The 23,419-nt window shown below is 40.1% G+C and overlaps 1 pseudogene and 2 gene segments (V, D, J or C); all 3 read right to left on the reverse strand.

Moving 5' to 3' along the window:
• Positions 1-388: 388 nt before the first annotated feature.
• On the reverse strand, positions 389-3,814 carry LOC134738097 (immunoglobulin heavy variable 1-18-like; annotated as a pseudogene).
• Positions 3,815-14,334: 10,520 nt separating this feature from the next.
• On the reverse strand, positions 14,335-14,814 carry LOC129012401 (immunoglobulin heavy variable 7-4-1-like). The segment is given in 2 exon segments: positions 14,335-14,684; positions 14,769-14,814. Coding segments are annotated over 2 exon segments (396 nt in total).
• Positions 14,815-22,337: 7,523 nt separating this feature from the next.
• Positions 22,338-22,785, reverse strand: LOC134738098 (immunoglobulin heavy variable 1-3-like). The segment is given in 2 exon segments: positions 22,338-22,654; positions 22,740-22,785. Coding segments are annotated over 2 exon segments (363 nt in total).
• Positions 22,786-23,419: the final 634 nt, after the last annotated feature.

Raw genomic sequence — 23,419 nt, forward strand, 5'->3', positions numbered from 1 at the left:
AAAATCTTTCTCAATCAGGGAAAGAAAATAATCCTGTGGGTTATTTGCTTGTCAGGATGAAAAAACTTGGGTCACATAGAAAATTGATTTTTTTAAATTAAAGATCTTTAGTGAATGTCAACATCTTATATGAAATAAGGAAAATTAGTTCATTCTTTGTTGCATGTATCTCATGGCATCCTATCCTCACCAAATAAGTTATTAGATAATTTTATACAGTCTATATTTGATCCTAGGGATAACATACTGCTAAATATCATTTTGAATTATATATATTTAGGTTTATATTTTTCATCACAAAATTATGAGCTTAGACAAATTAATTGTGTCATGTCTCAACTATTGCATATCACTAAAAATAGTTTTACTCTTCTTAAACATTGCCTTTTTAACTTATTTGATACCCACTCTGTAAATTCCTGGAATATCCTCTATATGTTTACTTGACTGTAGTTTTGGCTTTTACAGAATTCAAATAAAGAAATTATACAGTGTAATTGAAATGACTTCACTGAAGAAAGTAGAAAATGAAGTTGCTGATCTAAGGAACTTTGAAAATAAGGAAACTCTATAAGTTTAAAGTATAAAGAAACTGCACATAAGCACTCTATTCTAGTAGATAAAAATGGTTCTAAGAAGGGTACAGCTTTACATTTCTGATACTGCAATGCATGTGTCCTGAAACTGTGCAGCTAAGTAATAAAATGGCATATGGTGGGGTGGGTTACTCACTTTGCAGTGGGTGATTATGGATAGTCAAGGAAGCCTAGAAAGGTCCGTATGCTGTTAACATAGTTGGGTGAGGATACCAGTGTATTCTCATTTTTAATGTGATAAAGTTACAGAAGATAAGATACATAAATAGTTTCAATGTGTCCTTAAACATGAGTTCATATAAACATGCACATTTACTAGGCCAGTTGGTTGAGAGGTCCTAAAAGTACTTATACCACATTAACAACACATATACCCAGTATCACAAATTTTATTTTAATACTATATTTTAACATCAGAAAGAAGCAATCTTTAGAAAAATGTCTGATTCTATGTATGAAAAGGTTAATATAGAAAATGGGCTTAGAATGTATTGTAATACCAGGAAACAGGAAAATGTTCAAAAACAAAAGGATGAGGTGTGCTGCAAGGATGCAGCATCCAAACTAAATGAGTTCCCAGCACCTAATAAAGCTGTGGTGATTTGAACAATAAAATGAATAATGTAGCATGGATTTACTTCAAAGTATGAAATAGACATCCATAAACCAATATGGATATTGATAGATGACTAAATAAAGAAATAATGGGAAAAAGAACACATCTCCTTACAGAGATATTCCAAATATCTTAGGGTGATAGTCCTCTAATCAAGTAGGTGATGTTTAAACACTCATGAGTAGATTGTGGCCTGAGATTTGAGACATGGAAAAAAAATCACTATTAGTATATTTTATGATGAGATTTCAGATGTAATGCCAAAGACATGATCTATGGATAAATGAAATTTTACCTGTTTCTTTAATTTGTACAAACACACACACACACATACATATTTCTCTGCAATACACACTGACAAGGGAGTAAAAGACAGCAACAGACTTGGAGAAAATACTTCCAAGTCACATATTTGTTAAATGTTTTCTTTTGATTTGTTAAATGGCTTTTTTGATCAATATGCAGGTATACTTACAACTAATCAGAAGAAAACAATGCAATTAAAAATTAACCATGTATGAATCACAAGAAAATCTAAAATAGACAAGTGGAATCTAGGTAAACTAAAGAACTTCTGCACAACAAAAGAAACTATCAGCAGAGTGAACAGGCAACCTACAGAATGGGAGAAAATTTTTGCATTCTATCCATCTGACAAAGGGCTAATATCCAGAATCTACAAAGAACTTAAACACATTTACAAGAAAAAACATACAGCCCCATCAGAAAGTGGGCAAAGGAAATGAACACACACTTCTCAAAACAGGATATTTATGCAGTCAACAGAAAAATGAAAAAATGCTCATCATCACTGGTCATTAGAGAAATGCAAATCAAAACCACAATGAGATACCATCTCAAGCCAGTTAGAATGGCGATCATTAAAAAGTCAGGAAACAACAGCTGCTAGAGAGGATGTGGAGAAATAGGAACATTTTTATACTGTTGGTGGGAGTGAAAATTAGTTCAGCCATTGTGGAAGACAGTGTGGTGATTCCTCAAGGATCTAGAACTAGAAATACCATTTGACCCAGCCATCCCATTACTGGGTATATACCCAAAGGATTATAAATCATGCTACAATAAAAACAAATGTACACGTATGTTTATTGCGGACCTATTTGCAATAGCAAAGTCTTGGAACCAACCCAAATGTCCATCAATAATAAACTGGATAAAGAAAATGTAGCACATATACACCATGGAATATGATGCAGCCATAAAAAAGGATGAGTTCATGTCCTTTGCAGGGACATGGATGAAGCTGGAAACCATAATTCTCGGCCAACTATCACAAGGACAGAAAACCAAACACCACATGTTCTCACCCATAAGTGGGAGTTGAACAATGAGAACACATGGACACAGGGAGGGAAACATCACATATCAGGGCCTGTCGGTGGTCAGGGACTGGGGGAGGGATAACATTAGCAGAAATATCTAATGTAAATGACCAGTCGATGGGTGCAGCAAACCAACATAGCACATGTATACCTATGTAACAAACCTGCATGTTGTGCACATGTATCCCAGAACTTAAAGTATAACAAAAAAAATTAACCAAGTATCAGGAGAGGCATCTCACCAAAAATTATACGAAAAATTTTAAATATGATTTTTTTACTGGGGACACGTGCATTTAAATAAAAATTAGATCCCATTACTCACCTATTAGAATGGTTAAAATACACAATTCTTATAATGATAAATGACAATATGAATGTGGAAAACCAACAACTATCATGCATTGATGATGGGAATTCAAAATGGGACATGCACAAAAGGAGATATTTTGGCATTTTTTAAATAGAGATAAAAGTAGAGTTAAAATGTGATTTGTGTCTGTGTTCCAAAATATTGACAACACTGATTCAGAAATTGATGTTTACAAAAATACCTACAGAGGAAATTCTATATCAGTTTAATTAATTTGATTCATTCTCCAGTCCCTGAAATTTGCTTACAGAATAAATCTTGTATGAAAAATCTCTCAAATAGTTAAAATTTCTCAAACATTTATATTGTTATTTTTCTTTAATGACTTACTTAACGTCATTTTCTGAGAAAGTCTTCAATGTAATAATCCTTGTCATTTCCTCCATGCCAGCACAGCTGCCTCCTTCCTGGGGTTTCTGACACTCAGGATGTGGGTTTTCACACTGTGTCTCTCACACAGTAATACATGGCCGTGTCCTCAGATCTCAGGCTGCTCAGCTCCATGTAGGCTGTGCTCGTGGACGTGTCCGTGATCATGGTGACTCTGCCCTGGAAGTTCTGTGCGTAGTCTTTGTTACCATTGTAAGGGGAGATCAATCCTATCCACTCAAGGCCTTGTCCAGGGGCCTGTCACACCCAGTGCATATAGTAGCTAGTAAAGGCATATCCACAAGCCTTGCCGGAGACCTTCAATGAGGACCCAGGCTTCTTCAACTCAGCCCTAGACTGCACCAGCTGCACCTGGGAGTGGGCACCTGTGGAGAGGAGACAGGAGTGGATGAAAGTCCCCTTGACTGGACTCAATCCCCTTCTCAAGACTGGGACCTGGGAGCCCCTAACCTATGGCTGCTGCCACCAAGAGGAGGATCTTCCAGGTCCAGTCCATGATGAGAAGCTGTGCTCTCAGGGGATTCTTTTGAGGAGGGATGTAGTTGTTCGTGATGCTCTCAGGGCACAGAACATATTTACTTCAGTGAATATCAGCATATTTGTATATTCATAAGACAGAGCATTTTATAGCTCAAAGCCTGATTCATGATAAGAAAGGGAAGACAAATGACACATCAGCCTTACAAGAGTGAGATGCTGATGGTCCAAGCCCTAACCCTGCTGGAGGAAATGCATGCCCTGCTCCATTTACAAACATTTGTGGACAGACGTCCTTTCACTGAAGAATAAGCCCATATAGAACAGGCTCCTCACTGTGAACTTGTATTTGATTAGCATAGAGACCACTTGGATCATTTTTGGAACCATCACTCTCCATGACATTGAGAAGGTGCCTTGGTCTTTTCCTGGACCCACCAGATACCAGCACAGCTCACTGGTGACTCTCAGAAAGTGCCTGCTGATGTCCCACATGAGTGTCCAGCAGGGCCGTCTGAGATCTGCTGTGTGCTCCGGAAACAGTGTCTCCAGCAACCGCCTGGTGTCTGATCCCCCAGGCTCTTCAAGAGAAACACTCTTCATTTACAGATTTGCCCTGTGACGCATAATTAGAGCTGATTTTCTCATTTCACGGACAATGGGAATCAGAAGATGTAACAGGAGTTTGAAGTTCTTTATGAACTCTCTATTCCCAAAATTCTTGTCAAGGAATTTGTGTTTTCAATAATTTTGGCTTACTTTTGAACTCCATTTATTAGATTTTCATGAAGTATTTACATAATTCCAGTTCATATCTATAGATCCTCATCTTTACATATTGATTTTTGACTCACTAGGTCTATGCACCTGCCACACTCTCAGATCCACCACTGCCCTGTCACTCACACAATGTAGGCAACATTAATTAAAACTGAAATCTGAAATTCCTATGAATTTCTTATTCATCAGAATATAGTTTCTTCAACTAGTCTGTACCCTTTGAGTTAGTAAAAACATGCCAATCCTTTATATTCTCACTCTTAGATATTATAATCCTAGAAACCCACTTTAAAAAATAGTTCTCATTGCTTTAAGTTATATGAATGGTTTGGATGTAGTAGGATATTTAAAGGCATGTCAGTGACCTATTGAACACTTATTTTAGATAGGTTTTTTTCCTGACAAAAGAAGACCCAGGCCCTGAGAGAAAACCTTCTCCCCAGCCTCGTGTGCACCTGCTCTGGGGCTGGACCTGTGCTTGGCGGCTCCCGAGTGCCCCCTCCAGCCGAGCCCTTGCCTTGCAATGAGGTTGCTGTGGTGGCTCACAGATATTTTCCCTCACAGTCTCTAGCCCAGCATGAGGTGGCTGTGTCCTGGTTTAGAATGCTCCTTCAGTGACACCATACACTGCTGATACCATGTCTTTTTAGAATTGATTAGCCTTACTAAACCTATTGAACTCTACAGGGAGACCCAAAGCAAAAATTCTGTGACACAGAAGGGAGCCCCTTCTCTGAAACTTCACATTTCCTGAATCAGGGGACACACAGTGAATACAAAAACCTGTAGGATTTTGGGCATGCCTTGGTTCTTCATTGGGCTCTTGCAGTTGAATGTTGCATCTGAGAACACCTGCAGGTACAGATACATTCAGAATAAAGCCAACTTTGTATCTACTATTCCAATAACACATATTTTCCTTTCCTCCTAGTTTCTAGCCTGTAAAAAGTGCCTCCTACACAGACACTAGGCCTAGGTTTATGGCTTTTTTCTCTTAGAGATCTAAGGCAAACAGAATACAAGTGGAGACTTGGGAAGTGAATACATTTTTTTTCTCAGCTAGGAACCCTGCAAATGCCCCATGATAAAATAATCTGAGGTCAATGGAATTGCCAAGTCCTTGTGCTCAAAAAATGTATGTCAGAGGCTTCAGATTTCCCCACTATCCTTGTCTTATTCTCTGCCATTGACTTTCAGTTTCCCTATGTTCTCCTCCTCAGATAGATTCTGCACATTGTCACAGTTTTATCTTTAACCCAGATTAACTATCCTGGTGAGAAAACAAAGTGTGCATCCTGGAGGTATGATATGTTCTTACAATTGATTCTTAATAATTCAGTCATCTTTTTTTCTCTGGGCTGTGGCCTATACACAGAGTCTCCAGAAATGAAACTTATGCTTTTCCTTTTCTGTCTATAACGTTATAGGATTATTTATCTATTGGCTAATTTTATCCACTTTTACGATAAAGGAAGGCTGCTGGGAGAGGTCTGTAATGGTGATGGACTACCTTACACCACATAGATAATGTTCTAGATATGACTTTCCCCTGGATGGTCTATCTAGGGAAATTTCTCTATGTATTTCACAGAGATTAGGTCTTTTGATGACTTATTTAGGAAAGGATCTACATCAATTTTCACCTAAAGAACCTAGAGGTTCCCGGAGGAAACAAATGGAAGAGTGTGGGGTGTGGGGTCTCTAAGATCTCTCACCTTCACACTAGTTCAGACACGCCCTTTCTGTTTATTTAGTTCAGATTTACATATAACAAACCACACAGCCAGGCTCATCTAAATTGTCACATGCTTGTTTAAACACATTGGAGAAGCAGTTAAGTGTAATCATCACATTGATCTCAGATAAACCTGGGTCCAGTCTACTGTTTACTTTAGCTGAGAGCAGTGTCAGTGACTCACTGGAGTCCACATTTCTTCCCTGAAAAAGCTTCACTACCAAGTACACTAAAGAGTTGTCATGGAGCCATTGTGAGGTTGAATTTCTTCCTGTCAGCCTGTCATGAAGGGTATTTTGAATGATGAAGACTTTTACACTTAGATGGTAGTGACTTCCATTGTTGTTGAAATGGCTGGCAGCCCACAATCCTGTTTCTCCTCTCAACTCACCTGAATGTCTCCATGAACCCCATGGAGAGTCCCTCAGGACTCTCCTTCATGGATGACTCTGAGGATTGTTAGTGTGCTCAGTGCTACACACAGAGGCAGCTAATGGAGGTTTCTCAGTCCACTGACATGTTGGGCTCATAACACAGGACACATATCCAAGAGTGGTCAATTCATGTCAATGCCAATGGATGTTTAATCGAAAGGACATTATGTTTAGTGCATTGGAGTGTAAAAGCATCATGATTCGTGGCAATAAAGCCACAGACTGAATGCTTTGCAGAAGAAGTGAGCTCATTGTTAGAAGAACGAGGCCTGCCCCCAGGAAGTCAGTCTCTTTAACAAAAGCAGCTGAAACATGGTGTCCTGAGACCTTGTGAAAATGCATTTTCTGGAGTATAGAAAGGGGAAAGCTATTCTTAAATCATTGGAAGAAACCATATCAGAAATTTTATCAACACAGCAGTGAAATTCCAGTAAGTCAATGCTTGGGTTTATGTTTCACAATTCAAGAATCAACTAATAAATTTACATAATTGCAAGGCTACTCCAACAGAGGGAATTTTGACCTATTTAATTAATAAAGCAGCCTTCACTCAAAGACACACTCCGGAGAGATCTCCAACTTTAACCGATCTCTGTAACCTGAAGTTTTCTCAACAGATTCTTTTTCTCTAGACATCTGCAAATGCAAAAACACATTTTGTATATTTGTGCATGAGTGATCTAGAGAAGTCCTTGTCTTCTTAACGAAAGTGCATAGAAATATAACTGCATCACTTACTGTGAACTCACACTTCACTGGTTTCAAAAACCTGTCACCCGTGTGATGGGGCAATGGGTGCCCCTGAGAATATGCTGATTTTTGGACTGAACATGTTCTCCACTCCTCACTTGACTTCATGGTTCCTCGCTCATACAGATGTGTCTGTTACTGGAAACCCAACACTGATATTCAGCAGATTTTCCTCTTAGGAGACTCATATTCCCTCTCTCTCTTTTTCTCCACGTGTCTATCTCTCTATCTTTCTCTGTCAATACTATTTTTGGTGAATCATCCTGAATCCTGCCAACAGCCTCCATCTCAGATTCTGCCAATATTCTGCCTCAAAGATAATTAGGGGCAAACTCATCCTTGCCCAAGGTGGGAAAACGCTCTGGACTTATACCAGTTTTATTAGAGCCTCATATGAAGAACCATGATAAAACATTGTTTGTTTTTGGATTATACCTCAAAGCTAAAATTCTTTTTCATGATGGCTATGTCTTTCTATATTCCCACAATCATGCAAAGCGGTATGGAGGCTCCAAATAAACTAAAACAGAAATGCCATATGACCAGCAATCCAGCTTATGGAAATATACCCAAAGGGGATGAAATTAGCACCTTGTGAAAATACCTGCTCTCCTGTGCTTATTGCAGCACTATTCACAACAGCCTAGGTATGGAAACTGAGTGTCTGTCGATGTACAAATGGATAAAGACCATGTGGCATGTGTATATAATATAACATTTTCAACAAGGCGAGTGGATTCCCACAATCACTACCAATGCATTCTATCCATTGCAGCCCCTCCCAGGGATCTGGCAGATCCAAGTCAAGTAGTGAGCACTGGTTATGATGGTGTGGCCAGAGACAGTGAAGGTGAGGCAGAGCATCAGTGCGAGCTCTTCAGTTTCAGGGCTGACTCCTGAAGCTGCTCCTGGGACAGGGCATATGAGTACATGTAGAATCAGTCCCTGTCAATTACGTGTGCCTACACTCACCCCATAGACCCATGTCTGACATCTGAGACACTCACCCTGGGGAGCTGTCACCAGGCACAGGAGAGACACAATAATGTCATCATCTTAATGAACACAACTGTGCATTCCCCAGATACCTCAGCCCTGCCTGAGGGGAGAGCTATTAGCTTTCACAGTCCAAAAGCATTTTATACCCTGGAGCTTGAAAAATAATTTGGATATGGCACCACCTTGTACTTACAAGAGAAAGGGCAGTGGTCAGACTCCCCCTGGCTTTGATATGTTTTATTGTTGTGTCTGTTTTCTTGCTGACATGAATTACTTGCTTGACAAAAACTACAGCCATGACAGTTCATAAAATTTGCTTTATTCTGATTTTCCTATCTGGGGCATTTGAATTTCCATATTAAGTGAGAGAAGAGCATACCTCACAGGAGCAATTAAAAATAACTCTTTCTAGCTCCTTAGTGTTATTCACGTACTACACTGTCCTTACTGCCAAAAATCTTCTGGGAAGTTTTAAGTAAAACTAAATCATATATTGCATCTATAAGTTAAAAGTCGCATAACTTTCAGAAACACATGAACTTTCTTTGCCAAAGGTACATCTGCTAAAACTTACAATGCAGGGTCTGCTTTCTCAAGGACACGAACGGTATCACCATATTACCTAATTCATGAAAAGCCCATGGATTTTCAACTGCACCTTCAATGTTAGACTCTGATTCATGAAATGCAGATATAGCAAAGTATTTTAGGGGATTTATGTGCTGTGCAGAAACATTCAACAGGAAGTTAAAGATGCATTCCCACCAAATCTTTCTAATCATCTTTTTATTGTCAACAACTTTAAAATTCTTTATTTTAGAAGAGACACAAGAGAATAGCAGCTTCAAACATTGTTAAATGGCCCTATTATTTAACATTATCTACAAATGCAGCGGCAACTCCAGGATGTCAATCCATAAGTTTATGAAGTGAAGCTGAGGTGGGTTACAAAGGTTGAGAAAATTTGTCTGTAGTTGTAGAATCAATATGAAGGGTGTCATCAATGTAAGGTTGAACAGGCAGCGTCTGGGATTATGTCCTTGCAAAAGTAATTTTTTATAAGGTTGTGGTGTCTTCTATCCAAGATTGTGGTTAAGCCAAGTCTATTTATGATAGTTCTTGTTATCAGCAGTATGTGCCTAAGAACCCTCCTTCATGGTCATTCATAGTTCCACTTGTCAGGGTTTTTTTATTATTATTATTATACTTTAAGTTCTAGGGTACCTGTGCACAACATACAGGTTTGTACATAGATATACATGTGCCATGTTGGTGTGCTGCACCCATTAACTCGTCACTTACATTAGGTGTTTCTCCTAAAGCTATCCCTCCCCCAGGCCCCTACACCCCAACAAGCCCCAGTGTGTGATGTTCCCTGCCCTGTGTCCAAGTGTTCTCATTGTTCAATTTCCAACTATGAGAACATGCTGTGTTCGGTTTTCTGTCCTTGTGATAGTTTGCTGAGAATGATGGTTTCCAGCTTCATCCATGTCCCTGCAAAGGACATGAACTCATCTTTTTTATGGCTGCATAGTCTTCCATGGTGAATATGTGCCATATTTTCTTAATGCACTCTATCATTGATGGGAATTTGGGTTGGTTCCAAGTCTTTGCCTTTGTGAATAGTGCCACAGTAAACACATGTATGCATGTGTCTTTATAGTAGCATGATTTAAAATTCTTTGGGTATATACGCAATAATGGGATTGTTGGGTCAAATGGTATTTCTAGTTCTAGATCCTTGAGGAATTGCCACACTGTCTTCCACAGTGGTTGAACTAATTTACACTCCCACCAACAGTGTAAAAATGTTTCTATTTCACCACATCCTCTCCAGCATCTTTAGATTCCTGATTTTTTAATGATTCCCATTCTAACTGGTGTGAGATGGTATCTCATTGTGGTTTTGATTTGCATTTCTCTGATGGCCAGTGATGATGAGCATTTTTTCATGTGTCTGTTTGATGCATAAATGTCTTCTTTTGAGAAGTGTCTGTTTATATCCTTTGCCCACTTTTTATGGGGTTGTTGGTTTTTTTCTTGTAAATGTGTTTAAGTTCTTTGTAGATTCTGGATATTAGCCCTTTGTCAGATGGGTAGATTGTAAAAATTTTCTCCCATTTTGTAGGTTGCTTGTTCACTCTGATAGTAGTTGCTTTTGCGTGTAGAAGCTCTTTAGTTTAATTAGATCCCATTTGTCTATTTCGGCTTTTGTTGCCATTACTTTTGGTGTTTTAGTCATGAAGTCCTTGCCCATGCCTATGTCCTGAATGGTATTGCCTAGGTTTTCTTCTAGGGATTTTATGGTTTTAGATCTAACATTTAAGTCTTTAATCCATCTTGAATTAATTTTTGTATAAGATGTAAGGAAGGGATCCACTTTCAGCTTTCTACATATGGCTAGCCAGTTTTCCCAGCACCATTAATTAAATAGGAAATCCTTTCCCCATTGCTTGTTTTTGTCAAGTTTGTCAAAGATCAGATGCTTGTAGATGTGTGGTGTTATTTCTGAGGCCTATATTCTGTTCCATTGCTCTATATATCTGTTTTGGTACCAGTAACATGCTGTTTTGCTTACTGTAGCCTCATAATGTAGTTTGAAGTAAGGTAACGTGATGCCTCCAGCTTTGTTCTTTTGCTTAGGATTGTCTTGGCAATGTGGGCTCTTTTTTGGTTCCTTATGAACTTAAAAGTAGTTTTTTCCAATTCTGTGAATAAAGTCATTGGCAGCTTGATGAGGATGGCATTGAATCTATAAATTACCTTGGGCAGTATGGCCATTTTCACAATATTGACTCTTCCTGTCCATGAGCATGGAATGTTCTTCCGTTTGTTTGTGTCCTCTTTTATTTCAATGAGCAGTGGTTTGTAGTTCTCCTTGAAGAGGTCCTGCACATCCCTTGTAAGTTGGATTCCCAGGTATTTTATTCTCTTTATAGCAATTGTGAATGGGGGTTCACTCATGATTTTGCTCTCTGCTTGTCTGTTATTGGTGTATAGGAATGCTTGTGATTTTTGCACATTTATTTTTTATCCTGAGACTTTGTTGAAGTTGCTTATCAGCTTAAGGAGATTTTAGGTGAGATGATGGGGTTTTCTAAATATGCAATCATGCCATCTGCAAACAGGGAAAATTTGACTTCCTCTTTTCCTAATTGAATACCCTTTATTTCTTTCTCTTGCCTGATTGCCCTGGGCAGAACTTCCAACACTATGTTGAATAGGAGTGGTGAGAGAGGGCATCCTTGTCTTGTGCAGGTTTTCAAAGGGAATCCTTCCAGTTTTTGCCCATTCAGTATGATATTGGCTGTGGGTTTGACATACATAGCTCTTATTATTTTGAGATATGTTCCATCAATACATAGTTTACTGAGAATTTTTAGCATGAAGGGCTGTTGAATTTTGTCAAAGGCCTTTTCTGCATCTATTGAGATAATAATGTGTTTTTTGTCGTTGGTTCTGTTTATGTGAGGGATTACGTTTATTGATTTGCATATGTTGAACCACCCTTGCATCCCAAGGATGAAGCCAACTTCATCATGGTGGATAAGCTTTTTGATGTGCTGCTGGATTCGGTTTGCCAGTATTTTATGGAGGATTTTTGCATCAATGTTCATCAGCAATATTCGTCTAAAATTCTCTTTTTTTGTTGTGTGTCTGCCAAGCTTTGGTATCAGGATTATGCTGGCCTCATAAAATCAGTTAGGGAAGATTCCTTCTTTTTCTATTGATTAGAATAGTTTCAGAAGGAAGGGCACCACCTCCTCTTTGTACCTCTGGTAGAATTCGGCTGTGATTCCATCTGGTCCTGGACTTTTTTTTGGTTGGTAGGCTATTAATTATTGCCTCAATTTCAGAGCCTGTTTTTGGTCTGTTCAGAGATTCAATTTATTCCTGATTTGGTCTTGGAAGGGTGTATCTGTCCATGAATTTATCCATTTCTTCCAAATTTTCTAGTTTATTTGTGTAGAGGTGTTTGTAGTATTCTCTGATGGTAGTTTGTATTTCTCTGGGATCGGTGGTGATATCCCCTTTATCATTTTTATTGCCCCTATTTGATTCTTCTCTCTTTTCTTCTTTATTAGTCTTCCTAGTGGTCTATCAATTTTGTTGCTTCAAAGAGAATAAAATACCTAGGAATCCAACTTACAAGCGATGTGAAGGACCTCTTCAAGGAGAACTACAAACCACTGCTCAATGAAATAAAAGAGGATACAAACAAATGGAAGAACATTCCATGCTCATGGGTAGGAAGAATCAATATCGTGAAAATTGGCCATACTGCTCAAGGTAATTTATAGATTCAATGCCATCCCCATCAAGCTACCAATGACTTTCTTCACAGAATTGGAAAAAACTACTTTAAAGTTCATATGGCACCAAAAAAAGAGCCCGAATCACCAAGTCATCCTAAGCCAAAAGAACGAAGCTGGAGGCATCACGCTACCTGACTTCAAACTATACTACAAGGCTACAGCAACCAAAACAGCATGGTACTGGTACCAAAACAGAGATATAGATCAATGGAACAGAACAGAGCCCTCAGAAATAATGCCACATATCTACAATCATCTGATCTTTGACAAACCTGAGAAAAACAAGCAATGGGGAAAGGATTCCCTATTTAATAAATGGTGCTGGGAAAACTGGCTAGCCATATGCAGAAAGCTGAAACTGGATCCCTTCCTTACACCTTACACAAAAATTAATTCAAGATGGATTAAAGACTTACATGTTAGACCTAAAACCATAAAAACCCTAGAAGAAAACCTAGGCAATACCATCCAGGACATAGGCATGGGCAAGGACTTCATGTCTAAAACACCAAAAGCAATGGCAACAAAAGCCAAAATTGACAAATGGCATCTAATTAAACTAAAGAGCTTCTGCACAGCAAAAGCAACTACCATCAGAATGAACAGGCAACCTACAAAATGGGAGAAAATTTTCACAACCTACTCATCTGACAAAGGGCTAATATCCAGAATCTACAACGAACTCAAACAAATTTACAAGAAAAAAACAAACAACCCCATCAAAAATGGGTGAAGGATATGAACAGATGCTTCTCAAAAGAAGACATTTATGCAGCCAAAAAACACATGATAAAATGCGCATCATCACTGGCCATCAGGGAAATGCAAATCAAAACCACAATGAGATACCATCTCACACCAGTTAGAATGGCAATCATTAAAAAGTCAGGAAGCAACAGGTGCTGGAGAGAATGTGGAGAAATAGGAATAATTTTACACTGTTGGTGGGACTGTAAACTAGTTCCACCACTGTGGAAGTCAGTGTGGCGATTCCTCAGGGATCTAGAACTAGAAATACCATTTGACCCAGCCATCCCATTACTGGGTGTTTGCATAATTTTTAAAATTCCGCTTATTGATTTTTAGTTTTCTTCCATTATAATCAGAAAGGATACTTATATATTTTCAAATTAAAACAATGACGAATTTTGTGGTCTAGTATATGATCTATCCTTCAGAATGATCCATGTGCTTAGGAAAAGATTGGGTACTCTGTAGCCATTGAGTGAAATGTTCCGTCAATATCCATTACATCCGTTTGGTCTGTCATGTATATTTAGTCTAAGATTTTGTTCTTAATTTTCTGTCTGGAACATCTGTCCAATGCTGAGAGTGGGGTGTTAAAGTCTCAACTATTATTGTATTGGGGTCTATGTCTCCGTTTAGCTCTAATAATATTTGTTTGGTATATCTGGGTGCTCCAGTGTTGGGTGCATATGTATGTATGTTTATAACCCTAAGTCAACAAAGGGTGCAGCCCCGTTCTCCCTGTCACTGCCTCAGTTCAGCACAGCTGCCTCATCCCTCAGGGTTTCTGACTGTCTTGGGATGTGGGTTTCCACACTGTGTCTCTCAAACAGTAATACACAGCCATGTCCTCAGCCTTTAGGCTACTGATCTGCAGATATACTGTACTGACAGAGGTGTCCATGGAGAAGACAAACTGTCCTGTGAAGCCCTGGGCATACATTGGGTTCCCAGTGTTGGTGTTGATCCATCCCACCCACTCAAGCCCTTGTCCAGGGGCCTGTCGCACCCAGTTCATAACATAGCTAGTGAAGGTGTAACCAGTAGCCTTGCAGGAGAACTTCACTGAGGCCCCAGGCTGCTTCATCTCAGGCTCAGACTGCACCAGCTGCACCTGGGAGTGAGCACCTGTGGAGAGGACACAGGAGCGCATGAAGTCTCACTTGACTGGCCCGGTTTCTTCCTCAGGCCTGGGACTGGGGACTTTCTTACCTGTTGCTGCTGCCACCAAGAAGAGGATCCTCCAGGTCCAGTCCATGGTGAGGAGCTGTGCTCTATGGATTTCTTCTGAGGAGGAGAGTGGTTGTTGGGTGATGCTCTCAGGGCTCAAATGTAGGTATATTTACCTGTTACTTGCATATTCATGAGCAATGCTATTTCATACCTGACACAGCATGAGAAAGAGCAGAGAAATGACACGTGGATTAACCAACAGGAGGATGTTAAGGGTTCAAGCTGTAATCCCTTATGCACCCTGACAGATCCCTAAGCTCTATGTTGACAGAGCTGCTCCCAATGGAGGACAGTTTTCCCCAGAACAGGACTTCACTGTGAACCCACACTTGAATGGCTCAGAGGTAATTTAAAGTATTTCTAGGCTTTAATACATGAATGTGTTATTATGGGGATGAGTGGGTTTCTTCAAAAGTTGCACTTATTTATATAAAAGAAAAGCTTCCTTGACCTCCAGCTGCTTACTATTAAGATATGCTCCATCTCCTGCAATCACCTTTTAAAAACGGAACAAGAGAAACCCAACTCAGCCCAAACTCTAATGTGAGTCATTTGTGTTCAGTCCTGAACACCAAATAGAAACACATAGGAATGCTGGGACTGGGTCTCCTCTCCCAGAGCTGCAGGCTCACTATATAGCAAGCTCTGCGATGGGATGCCTTAGGAGAGGGCAGGTCCCAGAGAAGGTCTTAGGTGAGATGAGTAGTAATACTATCCTTCAGGAAAACATAATTTTATATTATGTAATTGTACATTGATTAACACTTAGAAGTCACTATCTGATTTAATTCCACTTATTTGCCAAATATATATTTAATATATGTTTTAATGCTACATTTTACAGAAACCAAAATACTTACAGAAGAGAGCAGTTGTGCAATGTGTCCAAGACCTCATACCAGGACAGAGTTAGTCCCATCATCTGTGCCTGTGATTTTAACCACTGAGGAGGGTGGTCCTCTGAGACAACTCCAGGGCAGTGTGAGACTTACCTTTTGAGGTTTGCAAAAGTCCACACATCTCATGACAATTGTTTGTGATTTTCCTGTATTGGGTGTTCACCTGAAATATATAGAAATAATCAGAGTTCATGCATGTGAGTTTTGAGGAGTTGGTAATGTTTCAAGTGTCATTATCCATTTTTATTGCTCATTTTCAGCAAATATATTAACTTCTTTTTATTATTGATTCATTTAAGTATAATTAATTAATAATAAATTCAAATTTGTACTGTGTAATTTGGAAATGTTGAACTAGGTGTCCAATCTTTTAATCAGGACATCAAGCAAGGTGTGACAAATTCAATTAACCGCTTAAAATTTCTCTGAATTTTCTGTAATTTTATCTCACGATTCCATTACTCCTGCCACCCTATTCTCAAATAAATTCAAATTTTCTCCATGTTACTTTAGAATAGTTGCATTATCTTTAATCTATACAAATGGAGTTGTATGCTATGTATTATATTTATAATTCTTTAGCCTCTTTTATTGGCACACGTATTGAGAATATAGTCATGTTATTCTGTGACTCAGGCATGCCTTGACTGAGTTGTATTCCACTACGTGAATATATCTGAAACTGTTTAATTATTCACCTATAATAAGTATTTGATTTGTTCTCTCAGTAGCTCCTTTTTATATAGGAAACAACTACTCAGTAAGGAAAAGTAAAAATGTGAGAAAAATACAACTATATTCTACCTCATTGAAAATAAACTTGAACAACTACTAATAAAGGAAATAAGACATCTACGTATCTGAGTTAACGTCACAGGGCAATGAAAAAACTGCCATCTGAGGTGTCAGGGGCCTGCAGGGAGAACCAAGACCCATATATCATGGGTTGTTGCCACTGGATGGCATTTTTAATAGAAAAAGACTAATCTGGAAATTTTAATAAGTTACTTGAGGTTTTATGTGCTAATGGTGTTAGAGTGTGAAGCTCCTAGTGCTTGTAGGCTGTTTCTACAGAATTGGGGAAAATTCACAATTTCCTCATTGCTGTCCTTTTGTGTTTACTTGGGGAGAAGAACAAGAGGCACTGCTGAATTATTGAATCCTCCCCCATTATTTCCAGGAGTCAAACCCACCTAAATCTGTGTTCTATGGGCACTGTTGGGGTCAACAGAAACAGATTAAAACAAAGTGGGATAGGGATGATGTCTGCAGGACCCTAGAAAACAGTGAGGAAGGAAGAGAGACTGAAGCTGAATAAGTATCTTCTAAAAAGAACTATTACCTTTGTAAGCATGATTGGTTGAACTGACCATCAGAAGCGAACTGATACCCCAGATATAGAAGAGATAAAGGAAAGGCACTTGCTGCTTCCTTACATAAAGACTGAAGAAAATAAAAGGCTTTGACAGAAGAAGGGAAGGTGGATAAATAGTCTGAGGAACAGATCAACAGGAACAACCAAAATAGATAAAACCAGTCCTTTAAGTGGTGTTTCATCTCCACAAGCAGCTGAGGAAAGTAAAAGAAAGTCAACACCACGCATATGCTGAGTTATTGATAGAAAAGCATTTATAGTTGTGTGGCTGACAGAACTAAGAAAACAAAAACTTTGCATGCAAATACAGTTTGGATTGAGGATACACAATTCTTATTAGTAAAATTATACTGATCAATCATTGCTAGTATTACTGTGAAAATATGTAGGATTATAAATTGAATTGAATCTCTGATCTAAGTTAAAGTTTTTGTAGGTGACCAAAACCAAAAAACAAAAACAAAACAAAACATGAGTTACAAGGAAGAAGTGCTAAGAGATCCTGGGGAAGATCTTTGCTTTACAAGGTCAAAAAATACCAGGTTTAAAAAGGAAAACCCACCCTGCCCGGGGACCTAATGTGGAGCTGCCTCCTAAGGGAGCCCTTGTGTCTGAGCGCCCCCTGCTGTCCTGAGCGTCCCCTGGTGGTTCTGAGCCCCTCTGGTGTCCTGAGTGCCCTCTGGTGTCCTGAGCGCCCCCTGGTGTCCTGAGTGCCCCCTGCTGATCTGAGCGCCTCCTGCTGTCCTGAGTGCCTCCCCCCTCCCAGGGGTTCTGAGCCCCCTGGTATCCTGAGTGCCCCCTGTGACCTGAGCGACCCCTGGTGATTCTGAGTGCCCCCTGGTGTGCTGAGTGTCCCCTGGTGTCCTGAGTGCCCCAGGGTTTCCTTAGCGCCCCCTGGTGGTTCTGAGCGCTCCCTGTTGTCCTGAGCGCCCCCTGGTGGTTCTGAGCGCACCCTGGTGTCCTGAATTTCCCCTGGTTTCCTGAGTGCCTCCTGGTCATCTGAGCACTTCTTGTATTCTGAGACCCCCCCTGGTGTCTTGAGCACATCCTGATGTCCTCAGTGCCCTCTGGTGTCCTGAGCTCCCCCTGGTGATCTGAGCACACCCTTCTATTCTGAGTGCCCCTGGTGTTCTGAGCAACCCCAGGGTTCTGAGCACCCTCTGCTATCCTGAGCACCCTCATGTTTCCTGAACATCCTCTTGAATTCTGAGAACCCCCTGGTTTCCTGGGTGCCTCCTGGTGATTCTGAGTGCCCCCTGGTGGTTCTTAGCCCTCTGTGTTGTCCTGGGCACATTCTTATGTCCTGAGTGCCCTCTGGTGTCCTGAGCTCCCATGGTGTCCTCGGTGCCCCTTGGTAATTCTAAGTGTCTCCTAGGGGTTCTGAGCACCCCCTGGTGTCCTGAGTGTGCCCCATGGAGTCCTGAGAAACCCCTGGTCGTTCTCAGCAGCATTTACAATGCAATTCCCTCCCACCTCCCTACATGGAGGTTTGTGAGTGGGCTCACACCGTTGACCCTAACTGCCTCTCTCACAGTAATATGTGTCCTTGTCCTTGGCTCTCAGGTTGGTCATCTTAAGGGAGAATCTTCTGGAAAGAGTGTCCTTGAGGACTGTTAATCTTCTTCTTACTCAAGGAGGGTACCAGGGAGAACTTCCACTCGAATTATTTATGTTACCACCACACCATGAAGCCTGTTATGAAGCCTGCTGGACCAAGCTTATGCTGTTTTCCATGAAAGTAATCCGGAGGCTTTGCAGAAAAATCTGAGAACCCCAGGGCTGTAGCATTTCTCCTCCTGACTTCATCAGACAACTTCACACAGGACTTCTGCAAACACAGAGGGAACAGAAGGAGAACAGCTTCATGTGGAGCAGCCACAACAGGGAAACTGGATATTGAGAGTGATGAGAAGGGAAGCCCAGATCAGCCTGACTCCATGATGTGGACATTGAGGAAGGGCACGAATTTGGGATGGCTTTTCACCAGGACCTGCAGGGACATAGGGTGAGCTGCTTTTCATTAGCAGTGGAGGGGCCTCATTTTCATGTCTTTCTCATTGTGGACATGTGTGTGCTGCTCAGCAGGGATCTTCCCATCTCTGCCTCCGGATTCCAGGGAGGGCAGGGTCAAAGGATTCCTGGGACTGGATATTCAGACTTAATTTGCCCATCACGCTTTTTCTCTAAGGTGGACCCTGTTTGGGTACCTTTATAGTATCAATGTATATTAACATGTAAGTACAGTAAACAAATGAAAATAAATCTTTCCTGGAGGAAACAGACAACTGCCTGTAGTCTGTGTATTTAGAGCTATAAACCACTGTCCTTGACAATAATGCAAAGTCTTCAGTTAGAATTTTAAAAACGCACATCTACACATGTCAGAGCTGGAGTCTATAATTACCTCTATCCTGAGCTCATTTTGCCACACAACTGTTCAGTGTCAGACATATGTGCTTGTCTGAGAGAAAAGGCGGGGACATATGTGCTTATCTGAGGGAAGATTTCAAGTGAGGACAGGTGTGCTTGTCTGAGGCAGGAGTCAACCTGCCGATGTATGTGTTTGTCTGAGGGAAAGGTTTGTGTGGGGACAGGTGTGTGTATTGTCTGATGGTAAATGCCCACTCAGAGGCGGTGAGTTTCTGGACTGAGCTGGAGTTACAGGGAAATCTTTTTTAGTCAAGAGTAGATAAGAACCCTCTGGATTACTTGCTTGTCAGGAAGGAAACCTGGTTGCACATGAATCTGAGAAAAGGAAAGTCTCTTGTGAGTGGATATATCCTATATGCAGACGGGGAAAGTTACTTCATTCTATGTTGCCTGCGTCTTATGCCCACATCGTGTAAAGTCATAAGATTGTTTCTTTTTATTTTTTGAGACAGAGTCTCGCTCTGTAGCCCAGGCTGGAGTGCAATGGCATGATCTCGGCTCACTGCAACCTCCGCCTTTTGAGTTAAAATGATTCTCAAGCTTCAGCCTTCTCAGAGGATTTCCCTCAGGAATCCTCTCATGCCTCTGCTAATTTTTTGTACTTTTAGTAGAGCTGGGGATTCACCGTGTCGGCCAGGCTGGTCTTGAACTCCTAGACTCAAGTGGTTCACCTGCCTCAGCCTCTCAAAGTGCTGGAATTACAGGCATGAGCCACTGTGCCCGGCTGAGACATTTTTATAGAGTCTGCATTTTATCCTGGGGTTCATGACATGCTGAATAATTTTGTAACTTGTATATATTTAGTTTAACATTTTGCATCATAAAATTGTGAGGTTTGACAAATTGTGTCATGTGTCCACTACTGCATATAATAAAGAAATTTTCTCTGTTGGTAAACAGTGCCTGCTTCTCCTAATTTATACCCTCTCTATATATTTGTAGAAAATCCTCATATAGTCACATATTCCACAGTTTTGTCTTTTACAGACTGCCAAATAAAACTTATACAGCATATTTGAAATAACCTCACTGAAGCTGGTGGCACATAAAGTCTCTCACCTAAATAATTTTGGAAATGAGGGGATTCTGTAAATGTAAAATATAAAGGAACCTGAACTTAACACTGTATCCTAGTAGATAAACATTCTTCTTAAAGTGGTACAGTTTAACAATTCTGATAGCACTGTGCATAAATAATGAAACTGTATAAAGATTTCAATGAATGGCATATGGTGGAAGGGGTTCCTCCCTTTGCAGTGGGTGGTTACGGACAGGCAAGGAAGGAAGGCTAGAAAAATCCACGTGGTGTCATAGTAGAGTGTAGCACCAGTGTTTTCTAAAGTTTGATGTCATAAAGGAACAGAATATTAGGTACTTAAATCATTTAGATGTGTCTGTAAAAATGGGTTAATATATCCATGCACATTTTCTAGGCCTGTTAGCTTAGAGATGCTAGAAACACTGATACAACATTAACAACACACACAGCCAATACCACAATTATGTATTTTAATGTAATTATTTAGTACTAGGAACCCAGTAATCCTTGGAGAAAGAACTGACTATGTATTGAAAAGATAATAGAGAAGATAAGCTTAGAATTTTTTGTAATACCAGGAAATAGACAAGTGTTCAAAAACAACAGGAAGGGGTGTGCTCTAAGGAAACCAAATCCAAAATAAAAGAGCTCACAGCACTTAAAAAAGCTGTGGTGATTTCAGAAATAGAAGGAATAATGTAGCATTGTGTCTTCTCCAGAGTATAAAGTAAACATCCATGAACTAATACTAATATTAATATTTTATTAAATAAAGAAAATTGGAAAAAATACACCTCCCATGGAGAAGAATTTCAAATATCTTAAGTTAATTATCCTCCCGTGAAGTAGGTGAAATTTAGACACCAATGCTGTTTTGTGGCCTGAGATTAGAGACAGGGAAAAAATTCTGTTAGTGAGTTTCATAGTGAGTTTTTACATATAATGCCAAAAACATGATCTATGAAAAACTAAAATTATTTGCTACAAGTTTACACACACACACACACACACACACACACGTATTTATATAAATATCTTTGTGCCAAAAACACTGATAAGGGAGCGAAAAGACAAATACAGACTTGGAGAATACACTTGCAGATCACATATTTATTAAATGACTTTTTGTTACCTTGGTAAATGACTTTTATAATGAGTGTGAAGGAAACTTACAACTGATCAAAAGAAAAGGATGCAACAAAATGAGCCAAATATCAGAACAGATACTTCATCCACATTATATAAAAATAATTAAATATAAAATTTTAATTAGGGACATGTGCATTTAAACAACGAGATACAACTACTCATCTAGTAGAATGGTTAAAATCCACAATTCTCATAATGCCAAATGGCAATGAGGATGTGGAAGAACATGATCTCTCATGCATTTCTGGTATAAACTTAAAATTATCACTACACACAATGAAAAAATGTTAAAATATTTTGACACTTCATATAATGAAGATAAAAATAGACTTAAAATGTAATCTAGCAGCTGCACTTCAAAATATTTACAATACCAATTCAAAAACTGTTGTTCACACTAATATTTTAGAGGTACTCTTGTATCAGTTTTATTAATTTGATTTATTCTCCACTCCCTGAATTTTGCATACAAAATAAATAGCGTACGAAAAATTTCCTAAATAATTAAGAGTGCATACAAATTTTATTGTTCTTTTTCTTCAATGACTTGACCTCTATTCCTAAGAAAGTCTTCAATCTAACAGCCCCTGTCATCTCTTCGGTCCAGCACAGCTGCCTCCTCCCTGGGGTTTCTGACACTCTCAGGATGTGGGTTTTCACACTGTGTCTCTTGCACAGTAATACACAGTCATGTCCTCAGATCTCAGGCTGCTCAGCTCCATGAAGGCTGTGTTTGTGGACGTGTCCCTCGTCATGATGACTCTGCCCTGGAAAGTCTGTGCATAGCTTGTACCACCAGTGTTAGTGTTGATCCCTCCCATCCACTCAAACCCTTGTCCAGGGGCCTGTCGCACCCAGTCCATGTTGTGGTTGGTGAAGGTGTATCCAGAAGCCTTGCAGGAGACCTTCACTGAGGCCCCAGGCTTCCTCACCTCATCCCCAGACTGCACCAATTGGACATGGGAGTGGGCACCTATGGAGAGGACACAGGAATGAATAAAATTCTCTTTGACTGAACCAGGTCCCCTTGTCAGCTATAGAACTTGGAAGCCCCTTACCTGTAGCTGCTGCCATCAAGAACAGTATCCTCCAGGTCCAGTCCATGGTGATGAACTATGCTCCCAGGGGCTTCCTTAGAGGAGGGATGCAGTTGTTGGGTGATGCTGAGACCTCAGGTTTTTTGCATATTCATGAGTCAGGGTATTTCACAGCTCAAAGTCTCATCTAGGATGAGAAAGAGAACATAGATGCCACATCAGCCATGCAAGAGTGGGATGCTGAGAGACCGAGTCCTAATCCTGCTTTAGGAAATTCATCCCTTGCCCCATATCTAAGCTTTCTGTGGACAGTACTCTTCCCACTGAAGAACAAACCCCACTGCCAGGATTTGCTTCTCACAGTGAACCCACATTTTATTGGCATAGGGATTACATGGGTTGTTTCTGGGACCATCATTGTCTCTGACATTGAGGAGGGACTGTGACTCCATCCTGTTCCCATTAGAAACAGTCAGAGCTCACTGGTAACTCTGAATAAGTGGCCACTAGTTATCCCACATGAGGGTCCAGCAGTCCCCATGGACAGTTCTGAGATCTGCCGGGTCCTCCCAAGACAGAGTCCCCGGCACCTGACTGAGAGTCCTCAGCTCCCAGGTCCTTCAATGGAAAGACTCTTGGTTTACAGATTTGCCCTGTGACGTGTGATTGGTTCTGAGTTTTCCCTCCCACTGACAGTAGGA

The sequence above is a fragment of the Pongo pygmaeus genome, chromosome 15 (genome assembly GCF_028885625.2).
Source record: "Pongo pygmaeus isolate AG05252 chromosome 15, NHGRI_mPonPyg2-v2.0_pri, whole genome shotgun sequence".
Lineage (NCBI taxonomy): Eukaryota > Metazoa > Chordata > Mammalia > Primates > Hominidae > Pongo > Pongo pygmaeus.